We start from the raw sequence: 23,989 nt of genomic DNA, 5'->3' as shown, positions 1-23,989 counted from the left end.
TTTCGTCGATCACCTCTTCATTCGACGAACATATCTTCCCAGCGAGCATTCTTTTGAGATCTAAGAACAGGAAATAGTCGCTGGGCGCCAGATCTGGATCCACTGTATTGGTGGATGAGGAAGCAATTGAAAGCCCAATTCATGGATTTTTGCTATCGATTTCACTGACTTGTGACACGGTGACAATGGTTTTTATCCATTTTTTTCACAACAACAAATATAATTCACAAACTAACGATCCGACAGCTGTCAAATTTATATACGCATCTTCTGGAGATTAGGGCTAATAAAAAACATATGGATTTAATTCTAGTAACGCCATCTATGTGTAAGGCCGGCGTCTTTTCAGTTGACCTATTAAATAAAACTAATTAATGTTACGTCGCAACAACACTGTTTAATTTGTGTTTGTGTATTTCTTTTAAAAATATCCCAAATTACCAAAAATGCATAGAGATAACGTCATGCCGATAGATAGTTTAAATATATCATTGCTTCATTATTCATTAATCGTAATTGATTGATACAACAACAATTATTAGTCGAAACGCAGCTCATGCCTTTATTGTGTGCACGTTAATTACGTTGTTAATCAATTTATCGAAAGCCTTTACTGATGAAAATCGAATATTTGGATCTCAAAAGAGATTAACACAATTTTTGCGCGCTGCTTAACAGGTTATGTTAGGATAATGGAAAAATGTCGTGAAATTCATGAATTCGCTATTCAATAAGCTTATATCAACAAGTAAGTTTACTTTTATTTATTTTTTTTCAAATCATTAGTTCAATATTTGCATCATTTTAGCTTAACCACCCAATAATATTTTTAAGAAAATAAATTAAAACTCGCTTTCTTATTCTAATATATAATATGCTGTTGTATAATGTTATATATTATATAATCTTTAAGAAAAATAAAAAATGAGTAGTTGCCCAATGATGGTCAGAGTATAATATTTACATTTTGTTATTCTTTCAAAGAAACAATCCTTCGAATTTTTCAAAAACCAGTTTATGTTTCAGAGTATTAAAGTAAACTACCTCGTCCTGCTATTAAGAATATGAATAAATTATGTATCTCCCTTCGAACTATCAGCGCTCATTACTTCTACTTTCTCGAACTCAGAAGGTATGATATTCTGAATTGTGGTTCAAACCAATCGTGTTTTTTATCTAGTTGGCATATGCAAGACACACCGACACGTAGTCTTCCTGTTTTCGATCATTTTTTGGTATTATTAATATAACTAAATTATTTATATATTATTTATATAATTATTTATATATTATTTATATTTATAAAGTGGCACGATGAATATCTCGAACGATGAAGGAAGTTCTTCTTGCAACTTTATAAACAGAATCCACCACAGGGATTAGAAACTCCGCCATAGAATTATATTCCGGAAACTTTATTTCCTGATAACAAGTTAACGATGGACGAATTGCGAACTGCAATAAAATCCGCTGAAGTACACTAAGTTGCGATAGAAATGATCAAGGCCGGTGGGGAAACCCAGATTCTACATGTTTCTTACACGTACAGTTGAGGAACAAATTCAAAGACGAAGATTGAAATTCTTTGGACATGTCTACCGAAGGAAAGGTGAACGACTTCTGTGGCAACCTTATCTTACTGTTTATCTGTTTATGTCTACTGTTTATTTTCGATATTAAATTTTATAACATGAAACAACTTTGTTATTTTATTGAACCAGCTTATTAACGAAAAATGTTAACTTAAATTCAACCAAACCTTAACTTGTAAATACCGTTTCATTGTCACCTCTCTCTGAGAAACCAACAGGAATGACCGAACATGCAGGAAACTGGAATTGCTAAGATGTAATACTGTAAATAATACTTACGCGTATCTGTAAATATAAGTGAAAGAAACCAAAACACTCTCCAATATATTAAATTACATACTATTGATAGATATAAACTGGACTATTTTATACACAGCCATTTATTTCGTGTGGTTAATTACAATTCTTTAATCTCACTAATTATATCTTCACCCTCGTATTAACGGTCGTCTCAAACAAGTTAATTATTATTTCATTGAGATACATGTTAACATAAACTGAATTCAGCTTATTCCTCGAAAAATAATTAAAAACAAATCGAAAGAAAAAACAATCTCATCTTATACTGATAGTTGACATTGTTACATTAACATTTATAATCGCAGTATTAATTACCCTGTGTTATAATCTTAACCATGTCACGAAAAGTTATTTTTCTCTTCTCAGTCTTCGTTTTAATCCTCATAGCGATCGATTTTTCGAATGGTGTTCCTGTAAAATCACCCAACTCATTCAATCTAAATACGCTGAATTTAAAAACATTACATATTGTGAACACGCGCTGCTCGTCGGGATTTATTAAGTTATTCGGACGTTGTCATAAGATCCATAACTTTTAACCAGTAAGTGTTTGACCATCAAGTAAGTTTATTTAAATTTTCATGTAATCAGCTAATATAATGTATTCTTCTTTTTAGTTAGACCGAATGATGAAATGATAAAATGAATGATAAAATATTTGAAATGTATATTTATACGAATGGTTAATAAATACGTATTAGAAGAATTTGTTTTAATTTCGCTCCTTAAGATATATTTGCGATATATGTACCTGTAACTGTAGCGAACCGAAGACGTATTGAACGAAAACCCTGATGCGAGAGGGGAAATATCCGGTAACTATCCAGTAAAAATGACATTTAGAAATGTTTCAACATTACGGCTTTATTGCTGATCGGCCAAACAATAAGGGTTTTCTATGGCGTATTGTGACCGACAATGAAAACGACTACAACAATCCCAAACGGAAAAATGAATGGGCTACTTCAAGTCAGCAGTTCATATTCCGCATCCACACCGAATAGGAATATTCATGGCCTTAACGCCTTACCGTGCATATGGTGCAGATCCTACAGCTAAATGAAACTATTACTTCAGATATCCAAAATTTATTGTTTGAAGAAAGCATGTAACAAACAAAACATATTTACACACAACTAATTACAACAAATTACATTACACCCAGCGTACTCACCCTACATAGCGCTTTCAGATAACTACTTGCTCAAACCATGAGGTTTCGAACTGCTGAAGAGCTGCAAATATGGATCGCTGCCAACAATGTTTTTTTCGACAAGGTATATTGCGAAAGAGAATAGAAAAAATTGTAAAAATGTTACAAAATATTTTAATTAATATATATCAGTTTGGCTTTGATATACAACAAAATTCTAATCTAAATAAAATAATTGAACAAACATATTTAGTTTATTTTAACATTATAGTACATCTAATACATATATTATCGAAGGACTTAAAACTACAATTAAGAATACAGGTATAATAGTTTGTAGGTTAGAGTTGTTTTATTTACATATAACTCTTTTTCCACGCCACCCATGAGACCTAATCCACCAAATTAACAATTATATATCAAAGTAATGTATTTTATTTTCATTCGAAAGCATATTTACCTTTTTATGTTCAGTTCTTGTTTCCTTCGATGGTGTGTTTACTTGTCAAGTCATCTTGATATCACTGTATTTTTTATTTCTTCTGCTATTACCTGTATACACCATTTTTGATAAAATTAATTACTGAATTCTGCCTAATGCATTTACCATATCTACAAAACAGTTAGAATTCATTCTCTCCTGATACATTCTAACCTAATGCTCAGAACGTTTGCCTGTTTATAACCTGTAGTAATTATAACTAATATTTTAAATAATTTTGCTATTCAGGACATTAGAATTTAAATGGCAAACTGGTTAACTAAGGTACAGGCCACATTCACAAACAATTTTTCTACAACGATAAGCTGTCCAGAGAGAATAAGAAACACGTACTTCCCTATGCTCATTTCTTAATATAGGTGTTCATAGTAGCCCTTGTATATTGCAGGCAATATAAAATAATCCATTCGCAATAAGAATAATATTAACGTTATCATCTGCTAGTGCCAAGCGAGATAGTATTGCTGTTGAAGACTAAACAAGCAGGTGATTTATATATAAATATGATATTTAGGAGTAAACAGAACCATTTCTTTTTATCTCAATTTGACATGGTTGACATTTAATCATGTTAGATTAACATTTGTAGTTACAGTATTAATAAGATATCCGAGTAGTATAATTTAAATCATGTCCCGAAACATAACGTTTTTATCAGTCTTCCTGCTAATTATATTACTAACGGATTATTCCGATAGTACGGAGTATATATATGATGAACACACTGGTGAACGAGTAATACTAGTTACATCAATATTCAATCCCCGCTGTTTGTCAGGTTTCATTAAAATACAAGGACGATGCCATAAGATACACAACTGGCAATCACTAACAAGTAGCAGTTAACCGAGTAAGTTTAATTATAATTTATTTCAATCACTCAATAAACAATCAGTTTGTTTTTTTTTCAGTTAAATCGAAAGTGGGAATTTCATTTTTAACATATTGTATACGATGGATTAATACGTATCTTTAATAAAGAATTGCCAGGAAAAATTGATTTATTTCGTTTATATAAATGAAAACGTCACGTAACGTAATTGAGTATCCAAGATATATATTGTACTTTCATTAGAGAGCATATTAACCTTTTATGCGTAGTTCTTGTGTTCTTCGGTACAGTGTTTCCTTGTAAAAACATTTTGATATCACTGTGTTTCTCCTTAGTTTGTTCTGTTAATACCTGTATACATCTTAGTTAATAAAACTAAATTTAATCACTGCATTCCCCAAATGTATTTGCCATATTTTCAATACATTTACTATTTTTTCTCTTGTGGCACACTTTAACCAAATGCTCATGTATATTATGAACAATAACACCCATATATAGTCAATTCAAAGTGTTTTTAGTAATGCGTCGTGGATATTTGTGACGTCGAAACATTACAATGTTGTCGCATCAACTCTGAGTTTTAGTTCAGTTTGGCTTTGACATGCAAGAAAATTCTAATCTAAATAAAATAATTGAACAAAAATGTTATCAAATATAATTTATTTTAATATTATAGTACATATAATACATATATTATCGAAGGATTTAAAACTACAATTAAGAACACGGGTATAATAGTTTGTAGGTTAGATTTGTTTTGTTTACAATTAACTATTTTCAGTGACCATGTCCCTACCAATATTCAGTTTCAGTGCACACACTAAGAATATTTTTAATAAAAATCGCAGTAAATTAATATTTAACAGTAAAAATGCTTATCTCTCTAACGAATTTTACTGGCCTAAGAGGAGGCCTCCATTATCTTCCTGTTCGAAGTAACTGATTTGAGACGCAATATGTTCTGTCTGGCTTCGGAATTTTCAATCAGAATAATGATAAGCAACGATTTGAAATTGATCAAAGCAAGCAGAGCATTAAAACAACAATTTACAAATTGCGACAGGCAACACATTAAATGTCTTGATGACGTATGTACAAAACTTCTTTGGATGGACTATATGTCCCACAACAAACAGATATTTATCCACGGAAACATTTTCCCCGTTGATTACCAAGGTCTTAGTGCATTAATTAACTTATTTATCCATTTTGGTGTTGAAGTTCCCACCCTCTGATACCAAGACTTGTTTACAGGTCATCATCAGTTTTTAATATGTTTATGCTAAATTATTATTAATCTTTCTACATTGCCTGCTTTCAACAACCTTTTTTAAACATTTTAATTAGCCCGTGGCAAAAGTCATTGTAATATTTTGTATATTGCAGATTCGTATTTCATGTTGATAACTGACCTTTAACCATATTATTATTATTTCTGCTTGCTTACGAAATCTATATTTGATTATAAGCCAATGCTTCCTACGTCTTACAATTTTCACAAGTCTCTTTTGAAGTCAGGAACAAACTTTAGTCGGACGGGGCAAGGTCTGGACTATACGATGGGTGCACCAAAAGTTTCTAGCCAATCTCTCTCGATTTTTATCGAGTGACTGCAGGCGCAAGTAGTCTATCTCTAGGGCTTTCATGATGGGAGACAATAGGCTTTCACTTTGGTGAATTTTGGTGGTTCATCCTCCGAAAACCTGCAGATTCCTTGACGTCAACTATCGAGCTTGTTTTGTAATTGTTACGTAAGTGGTTGTTTTATGGTTGTTTAGTTCCATAGCCATATTGTAAAATTAAATTTTTCAGTCTGTCTCGATATCTTATATATAAAAATGAATCGCAAAATATGTTCCTAAGCGCATAACTCAACAACGCCTGGACCAATTTGGCCAAATCTTTTTTTAAAATGTTCGTTGAAGTTCAGGGATGGTTTTTACGGCGTTTTTACGAAAAATTAGAATTATTGCTGGAAAAACCCTAAAAATAGCCCTTTTTGTTTGAATTTGTTTCGTGTATCAGTTGACAATTCATCTGTCATCTGTCAAAAGTCATCTGTAACAGACAACTTTTTTTTTTTAAATTTGATATGACTTGAACTCAAATCCTTTTAATCCGTACGAATTGTTTTATTTATTTAAAATTTTTTATTTGTTTAAAATTTAATTCAAATTTTAAATAAATAAAACAATTCGTACGGCTTAAAAGGATTTGAGTTCAAGTCATATCAAATTTAAAAAAAAAAGTTGTCTGTTACAGATGACTTTTGACAGATGACAGATGAATTGTCAAGTGATACACGAAACAAATTCGTATATCGTGTTTTGTGCAGAGTGTTTAGTTAGTTAGTGTTTGTTTAGTTCGTGATTAGTGAAAAAATAATTTATATTTGATATGCCTCCTATAAGACGAAGCAATTTAGGTAGAAGAACCAGAAATGCTATAAACCAAGCTAATTACCGATCTAATCGTACTGCACAAGAACGTGACGACGGAAATGAACGTGAAAGAATTCGGATATCACAAACGCGTGAAGCGCGAGCGCGACATTCAACTAATAATCGCGCAAGTTTGAATCCAGCTGCTTTCAGTTACGATGTGTCAATTGACTACAGTAACTACCAATGTGTTGTTATTGGTTCTATGAACTTGGTTTGCTCACACTGTAAGGCATTAAAATACAAAAACGAAGCCAATGGATTGTGTTGCGCAAATGGTAAAGTGAAATTGATACAATTGGATCCACCACCAGAACCATTGTACTCATTGGTTTCAGGAATAGGAACAGATTCTATACACTTTTTGACACATATTCAACAATATAACAATTGCTTTCAAATGACTTCATTTGGGGCAACAAATGCAGTTCGGGAAAATTTTATGCCAACTTTCAAGGTATGTATTATAGCAGTTACTCATAATTATTTTAGCGAACAAAATTTTCTGTCACCAAAGTTAAGATGTGTTACTAATCTTCAATTTCTTAATCATTACGAAATATATCACTTAGTCATCATATTATATGGTGATTCAGTTTCAGTGACACTTTTATTATATTTTATATTTGATAGATATTAGTTAAAACTAAATATATACTTTTTAAGATCAAATATTATTTAAGTTTGATCATTGACAATCCATTAATTTATACCACACCATAATATTTTTTTTATTTACAGATACAAGGGCAAATATATCACAGAGCAGGTTCACTGTTACCAGTGTCAGATAGCGACAACAAATTCCTGCAAATTTATTTTATGGGCAATTCACCACAAGAAATTGATCTGCGTTGTGCACATAACAATTTAGTAAAAAGGTCTATTGTAGAACAATTACAAACTTTATTTCATCAACACAATCAATTGATTATATTGTTTAAAACTGCCCTGGATCTGATGCCATCCGATAATCACAAAATTGTAATCAGAGCTGATAAAACACCTGCAGGTCAACATACAAGACGTTTTAATGCACCAACTATTGATGAAGTTGCTATCGTTGTAGTTGGAGAAAACTTGGAATCCCGTGATATTGTTTTACATCGTCGGAATTTTCAATTACAACCTATAAAGGAAACACACCGCTCATATGATGCACTGCAATATCCCATTATATTTTGGCAAGGTGAAGATGGCTACGATTTATCAATAAAAATGATAAATCCCATTACAGGTAACTAAAATATTAGTTTAGCTATGGCGATAATATTTCAGTCACTATATTATGTATTTTAATTTTATATTTGAATGTTATTAAAACAAAATCTGTTTACAGGTTCTGAAACCAACAAAAAAGTCAGTTCAATGAACTATTATTCATACCGCCTAATGATTCGGGAAAATGCAGATAATCACATATTGAAATGTCGGCGATTATATCACAAATATGTTGATGACATGTATGTTAAAATTGAAACGGAGAGATTAACATTCATCAGGTTGAATCAAACCAAACTCCGATCTGAAGAGTATATTCACCTTCGAGATGCGATTAATACTGATGGAAATGCACAGAATGTCGGTCGGATGACTATTCTTCCAGCAACATACATCGGAAGCCCTCGGCATATGCACGAATATGCTCAAGATGCCATGTCGTATGTTCGTCATTATGGTACAGCAGATTTGTTCATCACATTTACATGCAATCCGCAATGGATAGAAATTAAGCAGGAGTTATTACCTGGGAAATCATCCATTGATCGTCATGATATTACAGCCAGAGTCTTTAGACAAAAGTTGAAATCTTTAATGAATTTCATCGTAAAACATAATGTGTTTGGTGAGACACGCTGCTGGATGTATTCTGTGGAGTGGCAGAAACGAGGATTGCCACATGCACACATTTTGATTTGGTTGGTTGAAAAGATAAGGCCAAATGAAGTTGATGCAGTGATATCAGCTGAAATCCCTAATGTACAAGTAGATCCTGGATTGCATGAGGTAGTTATCAAAAACATGATACATGGTCCCTGTGGAACTCTTAATCAAAATTCACCGTGTATGATGGATGGTAAATGTTCAAAACGATATCCACGGACATTAATATCGGAAACAATTACTGGTAATGACGGTTATCCATTGTATCGTCGCAGATCGACAGCAGACAATGGAAAATCAACAATTGTCAAATTAAATTAACAAGATATTGAAATAGATAATCGTTGGATTGTTCCATATTCACCCATTTTATCAAAGACATTCAAAGCACACATCAACGTTGAATCTTGCCATTCAGTGAAATCGATTAAATACATTTGCAAATATGTAACCAAAGGGAGTGATATGGCTGTGATTGGAATTGGTGCAGAGAATTCTAATGATGAAGTTACCCAATACCAAATGGGCCGCTATGTCAGTAGTAATGAAGCAGTTTGGCGAATATTTTCTTTTCCTATTCATGAGAGACACCCTTCTGTTGTTCACTTAGCTGTGCATTTAGAAAATGGACAAAGAGTGTATTTTACAGCACAGAACGCAGTACAAAGAGCTGCTCAGCCACCATCTACTACATTAACCAGTTTTTTTGAGACATGCCAAAACGATGATTTCGCACAAACATTGCTATATTCTGAAATGCCAAAATATTATACCTGGAATCAATCCTCAAGGAGATTTATACGACGGAAACAAGGAAAACCAGTTCCAGGATATACAGATGTATATTCCACCGATGCGATTGGCCGGATTTATTCAGTACATCCAAGCAATGATGAATGTTTTTATTTACGACTGCTATTAGTCAATGTACGTGGCCCAACATCATTCCAACAGTTACGAACTGTTGATGGTGAATTGTGTGGATCCTACAGAGAAGCCTGTCAACGTTTGCAATTGCTTGAAAATGACGCTCATTGGGATCAAACTCTCAATGATGCTGTAATATCATCACACACTCATCAAATACGAACATTGTTTTCTATAATCATATCTACATGCTTCCCATCAAACCCAATTGATTTGTGGATGAAGTACAAAGATTATATGTGTGATGATATTTTGTATCAAATACGGAATAGAATGGGAAATCCAAATATACAAATCAGTGAAGAAATTTACAATGAAGCATTGATTTCAATTGAGGACATGTGCTTGATAAGGTCAAACAAACTATTAATTCAATTAGGCCTGACCGCGCCCAATCGTCCAATGCATGACGCTTTTAACCAAGAGTTGCATCGAGAAAGACTGTATGATCTCAACGCTTTGAAAGAATAAATTCAAACAAATCTTCCACTGTTAAATGAACAACAGAAGTATGTATTTGAAACTCTTGTGAAAGTAACAAATGATGAAACTGGAGGGATTTATTTCTTAGATGCACCTGGTGGTACAGGAAAAACTTTTTTTATTTCATTAATATTAGCAACAATTCGCTCACAAAATAAAATTGCACTTGCACTCGCTTCGTCGGGAATCGCAGCAACTTTGCTTGAAGGTGGTCGAACAGCCCATTCAGCACTAAAATTGCCATTAAATATGCAAAGCAATGAAACTCCAACCTGCAACGTTTCGAAGAACTCTGCAATGGCAAAGGTTTTGCAGCAATGTAAATTGATTGTTTGGGATGAATGCACGATGGCACATAAAAAATCTTTGGAGGCTTTAGACAGAACCTTAAAAGATCTACGTAGCAATAATAACCGATTTGGTGGTGCAATGATTTTATTAGCAGGAGATTTTCGTCAAACATTGCCAGTGATTCCACGATCAACGCCAGCTGATGAACTCAATGCATGTCTAAAGTCCTCCAATTTGTGGAAACATGTTAAAGTACTTCATTTAAGCAAGAATATGCGTGTCGAGTTGCAAAATGACCAATCTGGAAACATATTTTCTAAACAACTCATTGACATTGGTAATGGCAAATTTCCTATAGACATGTTGACGGCTTGCTTTTGCTATGACTATAAACAAGTCCCAGGGGCAATCATTAAGTGTTTGTGGTATTAATCTAGAAAACCCATGTTTCTCACATGGTCAATTGTATGTTGCCTGTTCCCGTGTTGGAAAACCATCAGATTTGTTTATCTATGCGCCAGGTAATCAAACAAAAAACATCGTATACCACAAAGCAATATAATGATAATAATAATAATAATAATTATGATTCACATGATTAACAATAAAGCGATTACTTACTTTTCAATCCTTATATATGTTTTATTTAATTATTTTTTATTCACAACGCCCTATCACCAGGGTGATGGTTCTGTTCAGGAGAATTTTTTAAAATACGTAGGCACAAAAACTGCCACATTACAAATCTTTTTGACAGGACGAAGTCTGTCGGGTCAGCTAGTTTTTAATAAAATGAACTATCATTCCATATAGCAACAACGCTAAGTATCTCGGAATGGATCTTGATGCAAAACTTCGCTGGCAATGGTAAAATTAAAAACACTTATAAATTGTAGCGAGAATAGATAACAGGTCAATTGAAAAGTCCCCGGCCTACCATAGTAAAAGACATTTTTTTGACAAAATTTTTTTTTATTCAACGTAATTCTCTTCAAGGGTGATACACTGATTATAGCGACCCTCCATTGCTTCAAAATAAGCCTCAGTTTCGCCGATCACCTCTTCATTCGACGAAAATTTCTTCTCAGCGACAATTTTGACATCTGATGAGAGAAAGTAGCCGCTGAGGGCCAGATCTGGAGAATATGGTGGATGAGGAAGCAATTCGAAGCCCAATTTATAGATTGTTGCCATCGTTTTCACTGACTTGTAACACGATGCATAGTCTTTGTGAAGCAACACTTTCTTTTTCTTCAAATGCAGCCGTTTTTCAGCGGTTTAGTCCTTCAAACTTTCTTCTTCAAGGTAGTCAATAAAAATTATTCCATGCACATCCCAAAATACAGACGCCATAACCTTGCCAGCCGACTATTGCGTCAGGCCTAGTTTTTGCTTCAACTGTATTTTTTCCCTTCAAAAATCAACACGCGAAATTCCTTTTTATCCATTCTTTTTACAATAACAAAAGTTGCTTCACTCAAAATGCTGTAATTCACAAACAAATGATCCGACAGCTGTCAAATTTATACACGCATCTTTTAAGGGTTAAGGCTAACTAAAAAAACATATGGATTTAATTCTAGTAGCGCCATCTATGTCAGGCCGGGGACTTTTTAATTGACCTTTTAATTATCATGGCGAATCCTTTTAATATCAGATAATAATGACTTAATAGTACTGATAACTAAAAGCAGAGACAGGTAACAGTGCTGATAAATCATTGTACTGATAATATCTATGATAGACGATGACAATGATAATCAGTAACGATGATAGATAATAGCAATAAATGTTAGCAATGGGTACGAAAGGGCCATAGCTACAACCATGAAATTGTTTTTTTAGTAAGTTAATTTTAGTAAGTAAGTTATTTAAGAACAATGGAAAAGATAAATGTATAAAATAAAAGATAGTAAGTAGAATACAATAAAGAGTGAAAATTAGCATACTTTGTGGACAAACTTAGCATATTAATAAAAACTTATCAAATTTGCCAACACAAAAATACCAAAAATTAACATAAAAATAGGAACCAACTCAGAAGGTTACGACTTCGAAATTGAACTGTTATAGCTATATAACCGAACTCACGAAACATTCACTGTTGTTCACTGCTGAACGACCATATATTCTCGAAATATTAATTAAATACATACCTTCAACAAGTTTCAATCAAATCTTCTACTTGTACATTAAATAGTTATATGAGGTGTACTTAACCAGGTTAAGAGTAAGTGATTCATATTTGATTGAACAATCTGTATATGAACAATTTTATTACAAGTTTTTACAGATTAGTATGTCTGTTATGGTAGAAGTGCCAAATATTTCGAACAATATTTACTTATAGACGATGTGTATGAATCTAAATGTTGTCAGACTGCACCAAGCACCAACAACAATAAATGATACTGTTATTCCATATAGCAACAACGCTAAATATCTCGGAATGAATCTTGATACAAAACTTCGCTGGAAGGAACATATAAAAAAGAAAAGGAAAGAACTGGATTTAAAATTCAGAAAAATGTATGGTTTAATTGGAATAAAATCACGATTACACAATACACAATTAGAACAATATCCTCAGAGGTATTGTAGGTGCAGTACTACAAGGCTTATCTCTTAGACTGAGACCTTCAGATACCGACTGTCACTAAGGAAATCAAGAGAATTGCAAGGAGATCTGACGACAGACTCCATTCTCATGTCAATATCGAAGTAATACAACTCTTGGAAAACACCAAAACAGGACACAGATTCAAAAGAATCATCATATAAGATGTAATTTTAAAAATGGCCGTTAGGTGTCTTCTTATATTTTATTCTTTTATTTTTTTAAAATTAAAGTATGCGAGTATAATATAAAATAAATGTCTGAAGAAACTGAATAAGAATTATTAAGAAGATATCGTCTTCTTTGGTGGGCAGAATTAACCAAGGGACGTCCAACATTTTACTCAACTTTCCACACTAATCACTGATTATTTAAAAAGGGAAAATTGCGAATTACTATTTCAAGAATTTAACATACCAGAAAGTGTATAAAAAACTGTAATACACCATTCAAATATGAAAATAAACATTTTTCGCATTTCTTGAAAAAATCCATTTATACACTTTACCATAGCTTCTAAAATATTCAAATTTTTTTGGAATATTTACATAATTTCATACAATTTAGTGTCGAGTTTAATTATCATTTAAATATTTTTTATCAGTTGTTTTAAAATTCTTTAAAAAAAACAACGTAAATAAAATATTGATTTTTCTACATATATAAGTATAAATACTGCTATACAGTGTATGTGGAGGACTACATACTGAAGGCAAGATGAAGGTCATTCCAATTGTGACTGTTATTGCATTCTTTCTTTTCATCTCTGTTCTAGCGGAATCCGAAGAAATCAGCGAGGAAGAAAATGACAACAACTGAAATATGACGGAGCAGCATCATAATATATTTCTAATCGTGTTTGATGTGCTGCTTCGGAAACAGATTTTTTATATAAAACAACAAACGTAATGGATGCCTAAAATGCAATTTGCATAAATAAAATGCACAGTTCCCTAAACAAATCAATAATGCTAAATGGAAAATTGTTATTTTTTGTAGAGAATTCAGTCAAAACTATCGAATTTAACAGTTAGGTTAGATTATTTATATTATATAACAAGACTCAGAATATATTACAATAAGAGCCAGATCTATTACCTTTCAAAAAAAATTCTCAGGGAATGAGATCACTCTCCTAAAGGAATTCGATTTAGAATAAAAAATATAAAATTCCTAACTCCACGAGATGCATGACCACTACACCCCTATACAGACGCACGGACTTCAATCTAAACTTCATTTCTCTTCGGCTGATTGTCACCAACATCGGAATCCCAGCAAAGCCCACGATTTTGCTAAATATCTAACTGAGGCTCTCCAAGAACTAACGAGTACTTCATAAAAAAGGATTAATTTGATCAATACCAAGTACCTTTTATCCTAAGTACCATGTATCAGTATCATTTTTGCGTTAAAACCATATGTTCTCTGTATAAGTGTTTTCTATGTTGTTTTGTGTTCCCAACTACCACCAATATTTTACCATTTGCGCGCCAAGACCTATTCAGTTAAAGTTGATAAAACATTCTTGTTTTCTTGTTTGTTTTAGAAGCGCTGGAACCACGAAGTTGGTCTTGTGCCGTGGGAAGTGTGAGTTTCAAGGGATTTAAATCAGGTAACCTGTTTTGCGAATTCCATTGCCGAAGACAAAGACACAGAGGTGGATATTGCGACAGAGGCTCCTGCAGGTGTAGCTAAATATAAATGTTTCAATAGTAAATGCGCTTCCACCAATAGTATTGGTTTTATTTCAATCCATACATTGTTATAATTTAAAAAACAGAACATATGTGTAAGTATCATTCCACGCTTATAAATAATCATACTAAAAATGGAAGAACATAAATTTTGTTAATGTGACATCGTTTATTTAATATGCTTAGTAACAGGTGTAACTTAGGTGTAACAGGTGTATGCTTAGTAACAGAGTAACAGGCTTAGTAACAGTGGTGATGCAAAAGTCCCGCTAACATTTTGATTGCGCGCCATCTTGGTTATGTGACGTTTAGCTCAGTTTCGCTTTAACCATTGTGTTGTGTAGTCCAAATTTCATTATGGATAAATATACGTCACAAGAACGAGCAGAAATACTAACAATATTTATTGAAAATAATCGTTCCATTATTTCCACTCAACGGAAATTGCGTCAAAAATACCTAATTGTCCAGTGCCTGACAAAACCACAATTTATCGTTTACATGCGAATTTTTCGTCTAAATTGATAATGAGCGATAAAGCCCATTTTCTTCTCAGTGGTCACGTCAACAAACAGCATAGTCAATGTTGGAGAATCCTCAATTAATCCATGAAACATCATTGCATCCACTAAAAACAACTCTATGATGTGGTATTTATGCTGGAAACATCATTGGTCCCTATATTTTTGAAAATAGCCAAGGTGTTGTAGTTACTATTACTGCTGAACGGTACCAAGACATGATTCGAAATTTTCTTGTGCCTGAAATGGAAGACCAAGGACTAGAGGACATGTGGTTTCAGCAAGATGGAGCTACAGCACACACAGGTCGTTCAACAATTCAATTATTGAATGACATTTTTCCATGAAAACTAATTTCGCGAAGTGGCGATTTAGCATGGCCAGCCAGATCTCTCGATTTAACAGCACCCGACTCTTTCTTATGGGATTTTTTAAAGTTTAAATTTTATGTGAATAAGCCCCAAACGATTCAACATATTAAAGGTAATATTCGTCACGAAATTGAAGAAATTCAGCTTCATATGTTCCAGGATATCGTCAAAAACACCTTAAAAAGAGCCGAAAGATGCATAGCGAATCGCGGTCACCATTTAGCCGATATAAATTTTCAATCACAACGAAAAAAAATATAAAGACCAAATAAACTTTTTATGAAAACCAAACTTAATTATCTTTTCTTTGAGAAAAATTATAGGCAATCAAAATGGTAGCGTGTCTTTTGCCCCACGTTGTACAATCTTAATCTATAATTTACTGCTACTCCTCTTCTGTACTTCTTACACAAGATCAATACACAAGCAAGACGAATGTGAGATAGATACGTCAGCAGATTAAGTGTACACTTTCATGCAGTTTGGTTCGCTTCAATTTTCTGATTTCCTGCGCACTGTCCAGTAGTTGTATAGTTTCTATAATATAATATAGAGAAAACTCAATAGACCTCTCCAAAGAAAAGTCAATCGCAATGCCAAATATCCGCATGATAGATACTGTAACCGCCGTTCTAGCGATTTGATTGGTTATTTTATATTACCATTATGGACATTATAAAGACAACAAAATATTGTGAAAGCATTTAGTTGATGCTTAGATAGATTTCCCACGCAGACACATCACGTGACACCAAGATATTACGACACTAATCTCTGACGATAATATTTAATGATTTCTGCTGTTATATTCCTGTTGTGTTCTTCCTGTAACATACCAAAAAGTAATATTTTAACGAACAGCAACAAAAAATTAAAATGTATGATATATATCAAAATAGCAGCTGTGCTCTTATTATAGTAAAATCGAGGAATTAAAAAGACAGCTTAAAAATTTATTAACAATATAATATAATAAAACAATCATGATATCTTGTCTATAAAGTCAATATCAACTTGTTCGTCTACCAATTATATTATTTTATTTTGTACTAATATATTTTTTAAACTTATTGTTGAAGACTTACTATTTCTATCGAGTCCATGCGTAGACCCAAAAAAATCCCACCTCTCTCGATTAAGTAGCCTTAAGCCAAAATATTAATTATAATATATAAGTATCTTAACCAATATACATTTGTTTAAGTAAATTAACCCTTTCAAGTTTTTAATCAATGGCATTTTACAAAGAACTTTTTAAACAGTAACAAAATTTGGCTGTATTTTCAATTTATTTTTTGTATTTTGGCTGTATTTTTATTTTATTTAATTATTTGTCTATTCAAAGTTTTTTTAGTAATGCGTCGTGGATATTTGTGACGTCGAATCATTACAATGTTGCCGCATCAACTCTGAGTTTTAATTCAGTTGGCTTTGACATACAAAAAAATTCTAATCTAAATAAAATAATTAAACAAAAATGTTACCAAATATAATTTATTTTAACATTATACTATATCTAAAAACTACAGTTAATTATACAGACACAATAATTTAATGTTAAAGTTAAAACCTCTTATCACTATTGTGTTCAAAAATTTTGCAAAAGTCTGACAGCTGGTCGCAGTCCAGTTGTCACATGTACGCTAAATTATTCAAAATATTAGTTATAATTATTACAGGTTATAAACCGACAAACATTATATTAGCTCTTTATCTTGATAAATTTTAAGTCGCTCTGTAATATATCATATTACTTTGATTGAAAATGCGAAAACAATAGATATTCAGGGTCACAAATTGATTGCGGCTTTAATAGGTTATTTCGAAAAGGAACGAGATAACGGAGGCCCCCTTTTGCCGGTAAATTCCGTTAGAGAGGTAATTCTTGATGATATTAAATAATATAAGTCCCTACAATTTTATTGACAATGTTTTTAGCGGGTTTTCTGCCGTACTGAATATTAGTGTGGGTACTGTGAATAACATTGCTTACAAAATGAAGAATGATATGTTAGATTCACCCAAGAAAACCAAAAGTGGGTGAAAAATCTTGACCATCTTGATATTAGCTTTAATGAAATTATTTTAGAGAAAATTGTCTCTCTAGAAAGTTTACATAAAATAATTAGGGACATACAGCTTTCTGAGGAATATAAGATATCCTGTCATACACTCTTACAGCGCATAGGTTATAAATGGTGTACAGATAACCCTCAAAGAGGTTTAGTGGAACTTCCAGACATTTCCTTAAAAAGAATTTAACTAAAGGCATGAAATAATATAAGAAACTTGAATATTTCAAAATGGTTCATTGTGGCACTCTTGGCAAGAGAGCAGTAAAAAAACTGTAAAGACAATAAAAATTGATGGAAAAAGGTAAAAGTTACAATAGCATTCAGTTGGGTTTTCTTGGCCATTATATTTATTAATAGTTCGGTTTGGATGAACTCGAAGTAATTGATGAATGGTGGAATCGTGAACATGTTTTAGACAGATTAAGAATTAACAGTGTAGTGATTGAATTGGACAGTGAGTCGTAAAGTGAAAGTGACTGAAAGAAACTTTCAGGATATGTGATAATACTGTGCAATGCTGGAAATTCCTGACGCAAAGCGATGAGAGTGGAAACAACTAAAGGAATGCACATAATTAATTGAATATAACTGTAGAAAATGATATTGTAGGGCGTGAAAGATTTGTGTGCACAGATATGATTGTAAATGTTCAAAATTAAACATAACCATTAGGTTAGAACGTATGAGGAGAGAATGAATACTGTTTTATAGATATGGTAAATGCATTACATATACAGGATTCAGTGATTAATTTTATGAAGAATGGTGATACCATGATGACTTGACAAGTAAACACACCATCGAAGGAAACAAGAACTAAACGTAAAAAGTCGAATGATAGTAAAATACGTTTCTCGGATATACAATTGTTAATTAGGTGGATTAGGCCTATAGGGGGATAATACTACATAAAAAGACCTAGAAACTCTTCCTCATCGATGGTGTGAAAAAGAGTTAAATGTAAATAAAACAAATCTAATCTACAAACTATTACACCTGTGTTAATAATTGTAGTTTTAAGTCATATTGCCTCTGCATTGATGGGACCACGCAAAATATTTCCTTGGTTTCGTCTATTAGTTAAGTTAAACCTCTATATAATACCCTGTAATTGAACACACTAGTCGGCGTATTGTTGCAAGAAAACCAACAATCATTAATTCATATCGATGCTTGACTCACACACAGTTTCAAAATACTGAAAAAGTACGAAAAGAAATCACTGGCAAGCAAACGTCGTTTTTTTAAACGGCATCGCAATATTATCAGAGAGGTTGGTCGTAGAAAATAGTAGAAAATATTTTGATTGACGTATATTATACCTGTAGTGTAATTTTTCTCAATATTTTTTTTTTGAAAAATGATCCGAATACACTAAAACACTTAATAATTATCCTTTCTGGAATGGCTTAATTGCAGGAATTTTGATTCCAAATCCACGTTAAGGAGCAGGTCGAGTCCAGTATAAAGAGAACGCAAGAAAAATATACGAATAATATAATTTCAAGAACAACACGGTACATGTTCATGCTACTCCGATAACCTTCTTTGACGCAGTCACGCAGTTCAAACCTCATGTTATCTCGACATATTTCAAGCAATATAAAGTTAGTAATGCATCTGCGATCTAACTGAAGCAATGTCCCGAGTAACGACATTTGTGTTGATCTTCTTGGTTCTGATGTCGATCGAGATTTCTGCTAAAGCATTGCGAAGTTCTTCCTCTGAAGAAGAGACAACTCGGCCGCAGCTAACAGTATTGAGCAGCAGTATAATTTCGGTCAATTGTTTATGGGATTTAATTAGATTAGATGGCAGATGCTTTAAAGTATTTAAGTTTCAATGAAGGTAAATTCTCTTTTAACTATTTTGCCTGGATGTAATGCCTTTATCGTCATTGTTCATCTTTGTTCACTTCATATCACTCTCAAATACTCAACAGAAAATTATTTAAGTCCTATTTTGGTGCCGGTATACTGGAGCTACATGAAATCTACCCTTGATAATTTAATTTTATAATTATCTTAAAATGCCCAAGACTTGGTTGGTTACAAAGTTGGTTGGTAAAAGCTGCGGTTGATGCCGCAAGAATTTCATTTCATTTCATTCGCAAATCTCGCCACGGTTGGCCATCGGCTGCAGCTGTTCTGGTCTCGGACAAGTTGAGCCTCGTATTCTTCAGATTGCCTTCTATGACATTCATTATCTATTTTTAGGAGCTTTCGCTGTATCTTCCATCCAAAAAGGTCAATTTCGCCTGTGAGAAATTCGTTCATTTTTCATTCAACAGATATATCCAAACTATTGTAACTAATGAATGGCCGAATGACTTCGCTTCTAACACGATGTCGGTGAGAAACACGTAGAATTTACCTTAAACATCAAATTTGGAATACGTCAAGCTTAGAGATATCAGACTGTAACAGTGTCCAAGTCTTCAAACATTTTTAAAGTTGCGAAATGACTCTATATGATTTTGATGACGTATGCTTACATAAAAGACATCGAGTCATATTTATCCTAACTATCCTTAACTATTAGTTTTGCATATGGTCAACTATGCCGAAAAGATAATGAACTTGGTACATAATTGAAGCCAATTAAAATCAGATACGCACCTGGATGGAATGTACTCATATGTATGTTCAGATTAAGTGATATAAGAGCTTTTCTGACAATATTCACAAATTATTATTGCCTATTATTTATAATATAAACATAAACAGTACAAGAACAAATTAACTATAAACAATAAAATTCTTAACTTACGAAACAAAGGCTTCCAATAACAGGTCAATTGAAAAGTCCCCGGCCTACCATAGTAAAACATTTTTTTTTGGCAAAATTAGTTTTTTTATTCAACATAATTCCCTTCAAGGGTGATACGCTGATTATAGCGACCCTACAACTTTTCGATACCATTTTTGTAGTACGATTTATCATCTGCTTCAAAATAGGCCTCAGTTTCGTTGATCACCTCTTCATTCGACGAGAATTTCTTCCCAGCGAGCATTCTTTTGAGATCTGAGTGGATCTACGGTGGATAAGGAAGCAATTGGAAGCCCAATTCAGGGATTTTTGACACGGTGCATTGTCTTGGTGAAGCAGCACTTTCTTTTTTCGGTGATTTTGTCCTTCAGACGGTCCAGTAACGCGATGTTTTAGTCGCTGTTGATGGTCCTTCCTTTTTCAAGATAGTCAATGAAAATTATTCCCTGCGCATCCCAAAATACAGACTCCATAACTTTGCCAGTCGACTGTTGCGTCAAGCCAAGTTTTTGCTTCAAATGTTTTTTTTTCTTCAAAACTCACTATTTTATCAACACGCGAAATTCCTTTTTATCATTTTCCCACGCTTTGGATCGGGTTTATCGTGTGCAGTCCACTTGGATGACTGTCGATTGGACTTCGGAGTGAAATGATGGAGCCTTGTTTCATCCATTGTCACATATCGACGAAAAAACTCGGGTTTATTACGCTTGATCATCTTCAAACACTGCTCCGAATCATCAACTCGTCGTTTTTTTTTTGGTCAAAAGTGAGCTCGCGCGGCACCCACTTTGCACAGAACTTTCTCAAACCCAAATATTCGTAACTGATATGATGTACACGTTCCGTTAATATCTTTAACGTGTCTGCTTGTGTTTCATTCAATTTCAATTTACGGTCATTCAAAATCATTTTGTTTTAGTCGGTAACAACCCCTTTTGCTCGTCCACTGCGTTCCAATAATCCAACTTAGCACACCAATGGTTAATTGTCCTGGGGCAGTGTCCGGAAACTCGGTACCAACCCAAGTTTTTGCTTCAACTGTATTTTTTTCCCTTCAAAAAGTAATATTTTATCAACATGCGAAATTACTTTTATCCATTTTTTCACAATAAGAAAAATTGCTTCACTCAAAGTGCTATAATTCACAAACTAATGATCTGGCAGCTGTCAAATTTATTCACGCATCTTTTGAAGGTTAGGGCTAACCAAAAAACATATGGATTTAATTCTAGTAGCGCCATCTATGTGTCAGGCCGGGGACTTCTCAGCTCACCTGTTACCATGATCAAACCCAAAATGGCCACCTCTAGATTGTTTCTAAATGGCAATATCGCAGAACCAGGCTGAAACTACCGAACTTTACCGAATGCCGACTACGATTCTCTAAATTCACTTGGTCGACTTTGCCAACCTTACCACACTTTAATGGCCGTATTACCGTTCACAAATTATTCATTATTAGCTCGTGATCAGAAAATAACGTTTCTAGAATGTCATCTGCAATAGTTAAGTAAATCTCATAGACCTATCACCATTATTTTACGACAATAATGTAATATCACAACCGAAATATAAGTAAGTTATTCAATTTTTAGATAACCAAACATGTTAGAGATGAGAGTAATAATTAGAATTCAAGAAACTACAAGTTAAAAGTAAAGGAATACATAATAAATAGGATGAAAATACCAAATATATAGGAAACAATAAACAAAGGATGCTAGTTCATATCCAAATAAAAGATGCAAAGTTATATAGCACGATTTTAATTGAAAAACAGTCTCTACAACTTAATATTGTTAATGCTTTTAATATACACATTTACTGTGAAATGCATATTAACGACATATACAATATATACTCTAAAGTATCTTAAAAAATAATATAAATATATATTATGATTGTTCTAGCAACATTTGGCCCATATAATATACTTTAGAAAGTTTTAAGTAACTTGTAAGTAAATCATGAAAAAATGTGTTGTCTTTTCTACAAAGTGAAGAATACCTTATACGCAAAAAAAGTTAATAAAGACATGAATAAATAAAAAGTTCTGAATGATGGATGCGAAAAATTTTTATATCTAAACCCTGGTATAAATTGTTCGCTAAAAGTATTATATTTCTGTTTTAATAATTTTTTGCAGGATCTATTTTTGTAAACATTTGTCCTATTTCTTATATTGTATGCTTATCTATATATCCAATAATTATTAAAAATCTATCGCCTATTTGCATAGGGAATATTTTATTTTATTATTTTAGTCATCTTTAAAACACAAACTGATCTACAAATGAGTACTTAACCTCATTCTGTCCTACGGTCTCCAACTCTGCCAGTAAATCTAAATTAACCATCATTTAACGTTTCCAAAACTAGCGTTATACCAAACTGGTATAGCAATATAAATAACGACTTTGCAAGGTCCTAACCGGGATTAAATATAAAAATAACATAAAAATATTTTATTGTTGCAAATTGTAACTCAAAATAAACTTAGAAACTAACCATGTCAGTAGTAATGGTAGTGATTTCTGACATTATATACTGATAAAACAACATGTAGATCAACAGCAAAGTGCAGATGTTAAAAATATTTTTGAAAACACCTGAGTACATCCGGGTTTATATCTCTGTGTGTGTGGATTTTTTAACAATTATTCCTATAAATCTTTTACATCCCCCGATCTCTCCAGCTTTTTATTGAAGATATTGAATACTGAAACTAACATAATAAGACAAACTTACACAGTTAGTAATTTAGCCTACATTTTTTAATGGCGTATATTAAATTCAATAGATAGTGAATGCTATATTATTTTAATATCCCTATTTTGTAAGCACTGGCAAATTTTTATGACATAAACAACAAAGTATACAAACGGTTGAAAAGTATATCTAAAATCAGTTTTGTGCTTAGGCTTCCCGACTTTTCTAGTTTTTTTGTGAAATAACAATGTAATTAAGCAGAATTGCTAAATTTGTAGTGAAATTAACTATCAAGACGTTCAGTAAGTATCTTAAAATCACTCTGTGTAATATAGTTTACACGATCTTATCAAAAATATATTTTATGATATATAATAATTGCAAAATGGTGAAAGTAAAAAAAAAAGTTTTAAATTTTCAATTAAAAAATTTATTCTAAATCTAATATTTTTTATATTTTGTTTTTATTGTTTTTCTTAAGTGCGTCTATACCAAATTTCTATTTTAATTCCTACCTCTCGAGCCTAAATTTTCAATCCTTTGATCTTTTTTACAGCTATACATAATAAAATTTATAATATAACATTAAACGAATATATATATATATATATATATATATATATATATATATATATATATATATAATATATATATATATATATATATATATATATATATATTATATATATATATATATTGATTGAAAATTTAGGCTATATAGGATATATATAATATATATATATATATATATATATATATATATATATATATATATATATATATATGCATATAATATTTTTTCTCCTTTCTCTCCTTTTT

The 23,989-nt window shown here is 32.4% G+C and overlaps 1 protein-coding gene and 3 long non-coding RNA genes across 6 annotated transcripts; all 4 read left to right on the top strand.

The window, feature by feature from the left end:
* Positions 1-2,313: 2,313 nt before the first annotated feature.
* Positions 2,314-2,598, top strand: LOC143204090 (uncharacterized). Its single transcript, XR_013007509.1, has 2 exons — positions 2,314-2,453; positions 2,510-2,598. It is a non-coding gene; the product is annotated as an uncharacterized LOC143204090 (long non-coding RNA).
* A 1,540-nt stretch (positions 2,599-4,138) lies between these two features.
* LOC143204089 (uncharacterized) lies at positions 4,139-4,543 on the top strand. The gene is made up of 2 exons (XR_013007508.1): positions 4,139-4,397; positions 4,459-4,543. It is a non-coding gene; the product is annotated as an uncharacterized LOC143204089 (long non-coding RNA).
* Positions 4,544-6,643: 2,100 nt separating this feature from the next.
* On the top strand, positions 6,644-11,036 carry LOC143203509 (uncharacterized). 2 transcript variants are annotated; one of them, XM_076415687.1, is made up of 4 exons: positions 6,644-7,101; positions 7,162-7,280; positions 7,565-8,060; positions 8,163-11,036. In XM_076415687.1, the coding sequence occupies exons 1-4, from the start codon at positions 6,780-6,782 to the stop codon at positions 9,026-9,028; spliced, it is 1,803 nt and encodes a 600-aa protein (XP_076271802.1). In that variant the 5' UTR covers positions 6,644-6,779; the 3' UTR covers positions 9,029-11,036. The 2 variants fall into 2 exon arrangements, with proteins under 2 accessions (XP_076271802.1, XP_076271801.1); XM_076415686.1 differs by having other exon boundaries at positions 6,644-7,280.
* Positions 11,037-19,396: 8,360 nt separating this feature from the next.
* On the top strand, positions 19,397-22,214 carry LOC143204083 (uncharacterized). Of its 2 annotated transcripts, XR_013007506.1 has the most exons (3): positions 19,423-19,537; positions 19,906-20,040; positions 22,057-22,214. It is a non-coding gene; the product is annotated as an uncharacterized LOC143204083 (long non-coding RNA). The 2 variants fall into 2 exon arrangements; XR_013007507.1 differs by lacking the exon at positions 19,906-20,040 and having other exon boundaries at positions 19,397-19,537.
* Positions 22,215-23,989: the final 1,775 nt, after the last annotated feature.

Source organism: Rhynchophorus ferrugineus, unplaced genomic scaffold (genome assembly GCF_030347505.1).
Source record: "Rhynchophorus ferrugineus isolate W39M unplaced genomic scaffold, kcgeb_rfMv2 rfM10, whole genome shotgun sequence".
NCBI lineage: Eukaryota > Metazoa > Arthropoda > Insecta > Coleoptera > Curculionidae > Rhynchophorus > Rhynchophorus ferrugineus.
Note: the sequence above shows the minus strand (reverse complement) of the source record. Positions and strands in the feature narration are given on the sequence as shown.

Coding starts and splice junctions, on each gene's coding strand:
- LOC143203509 (XM_076415686.1), top strand. CDS start 6,780: ATGCCTCCTATAAGACGAAGCAATTTAGGTAGAAGAACCAGAAATGCT. Junction 7,281..7,564: donor ATTTTATGCCAACTTTCAAG/GTATGTATTATA, acceptor TTTTATTTACAG/ATACAAGGGCAAATATATCA. Junction 8,061..8,162: donor AATGATAAATCCCATTACAG/GTAACTAAAATA, acceptor ATCTGTTTACAG/GTTCTGAAACCAACAAAAAA.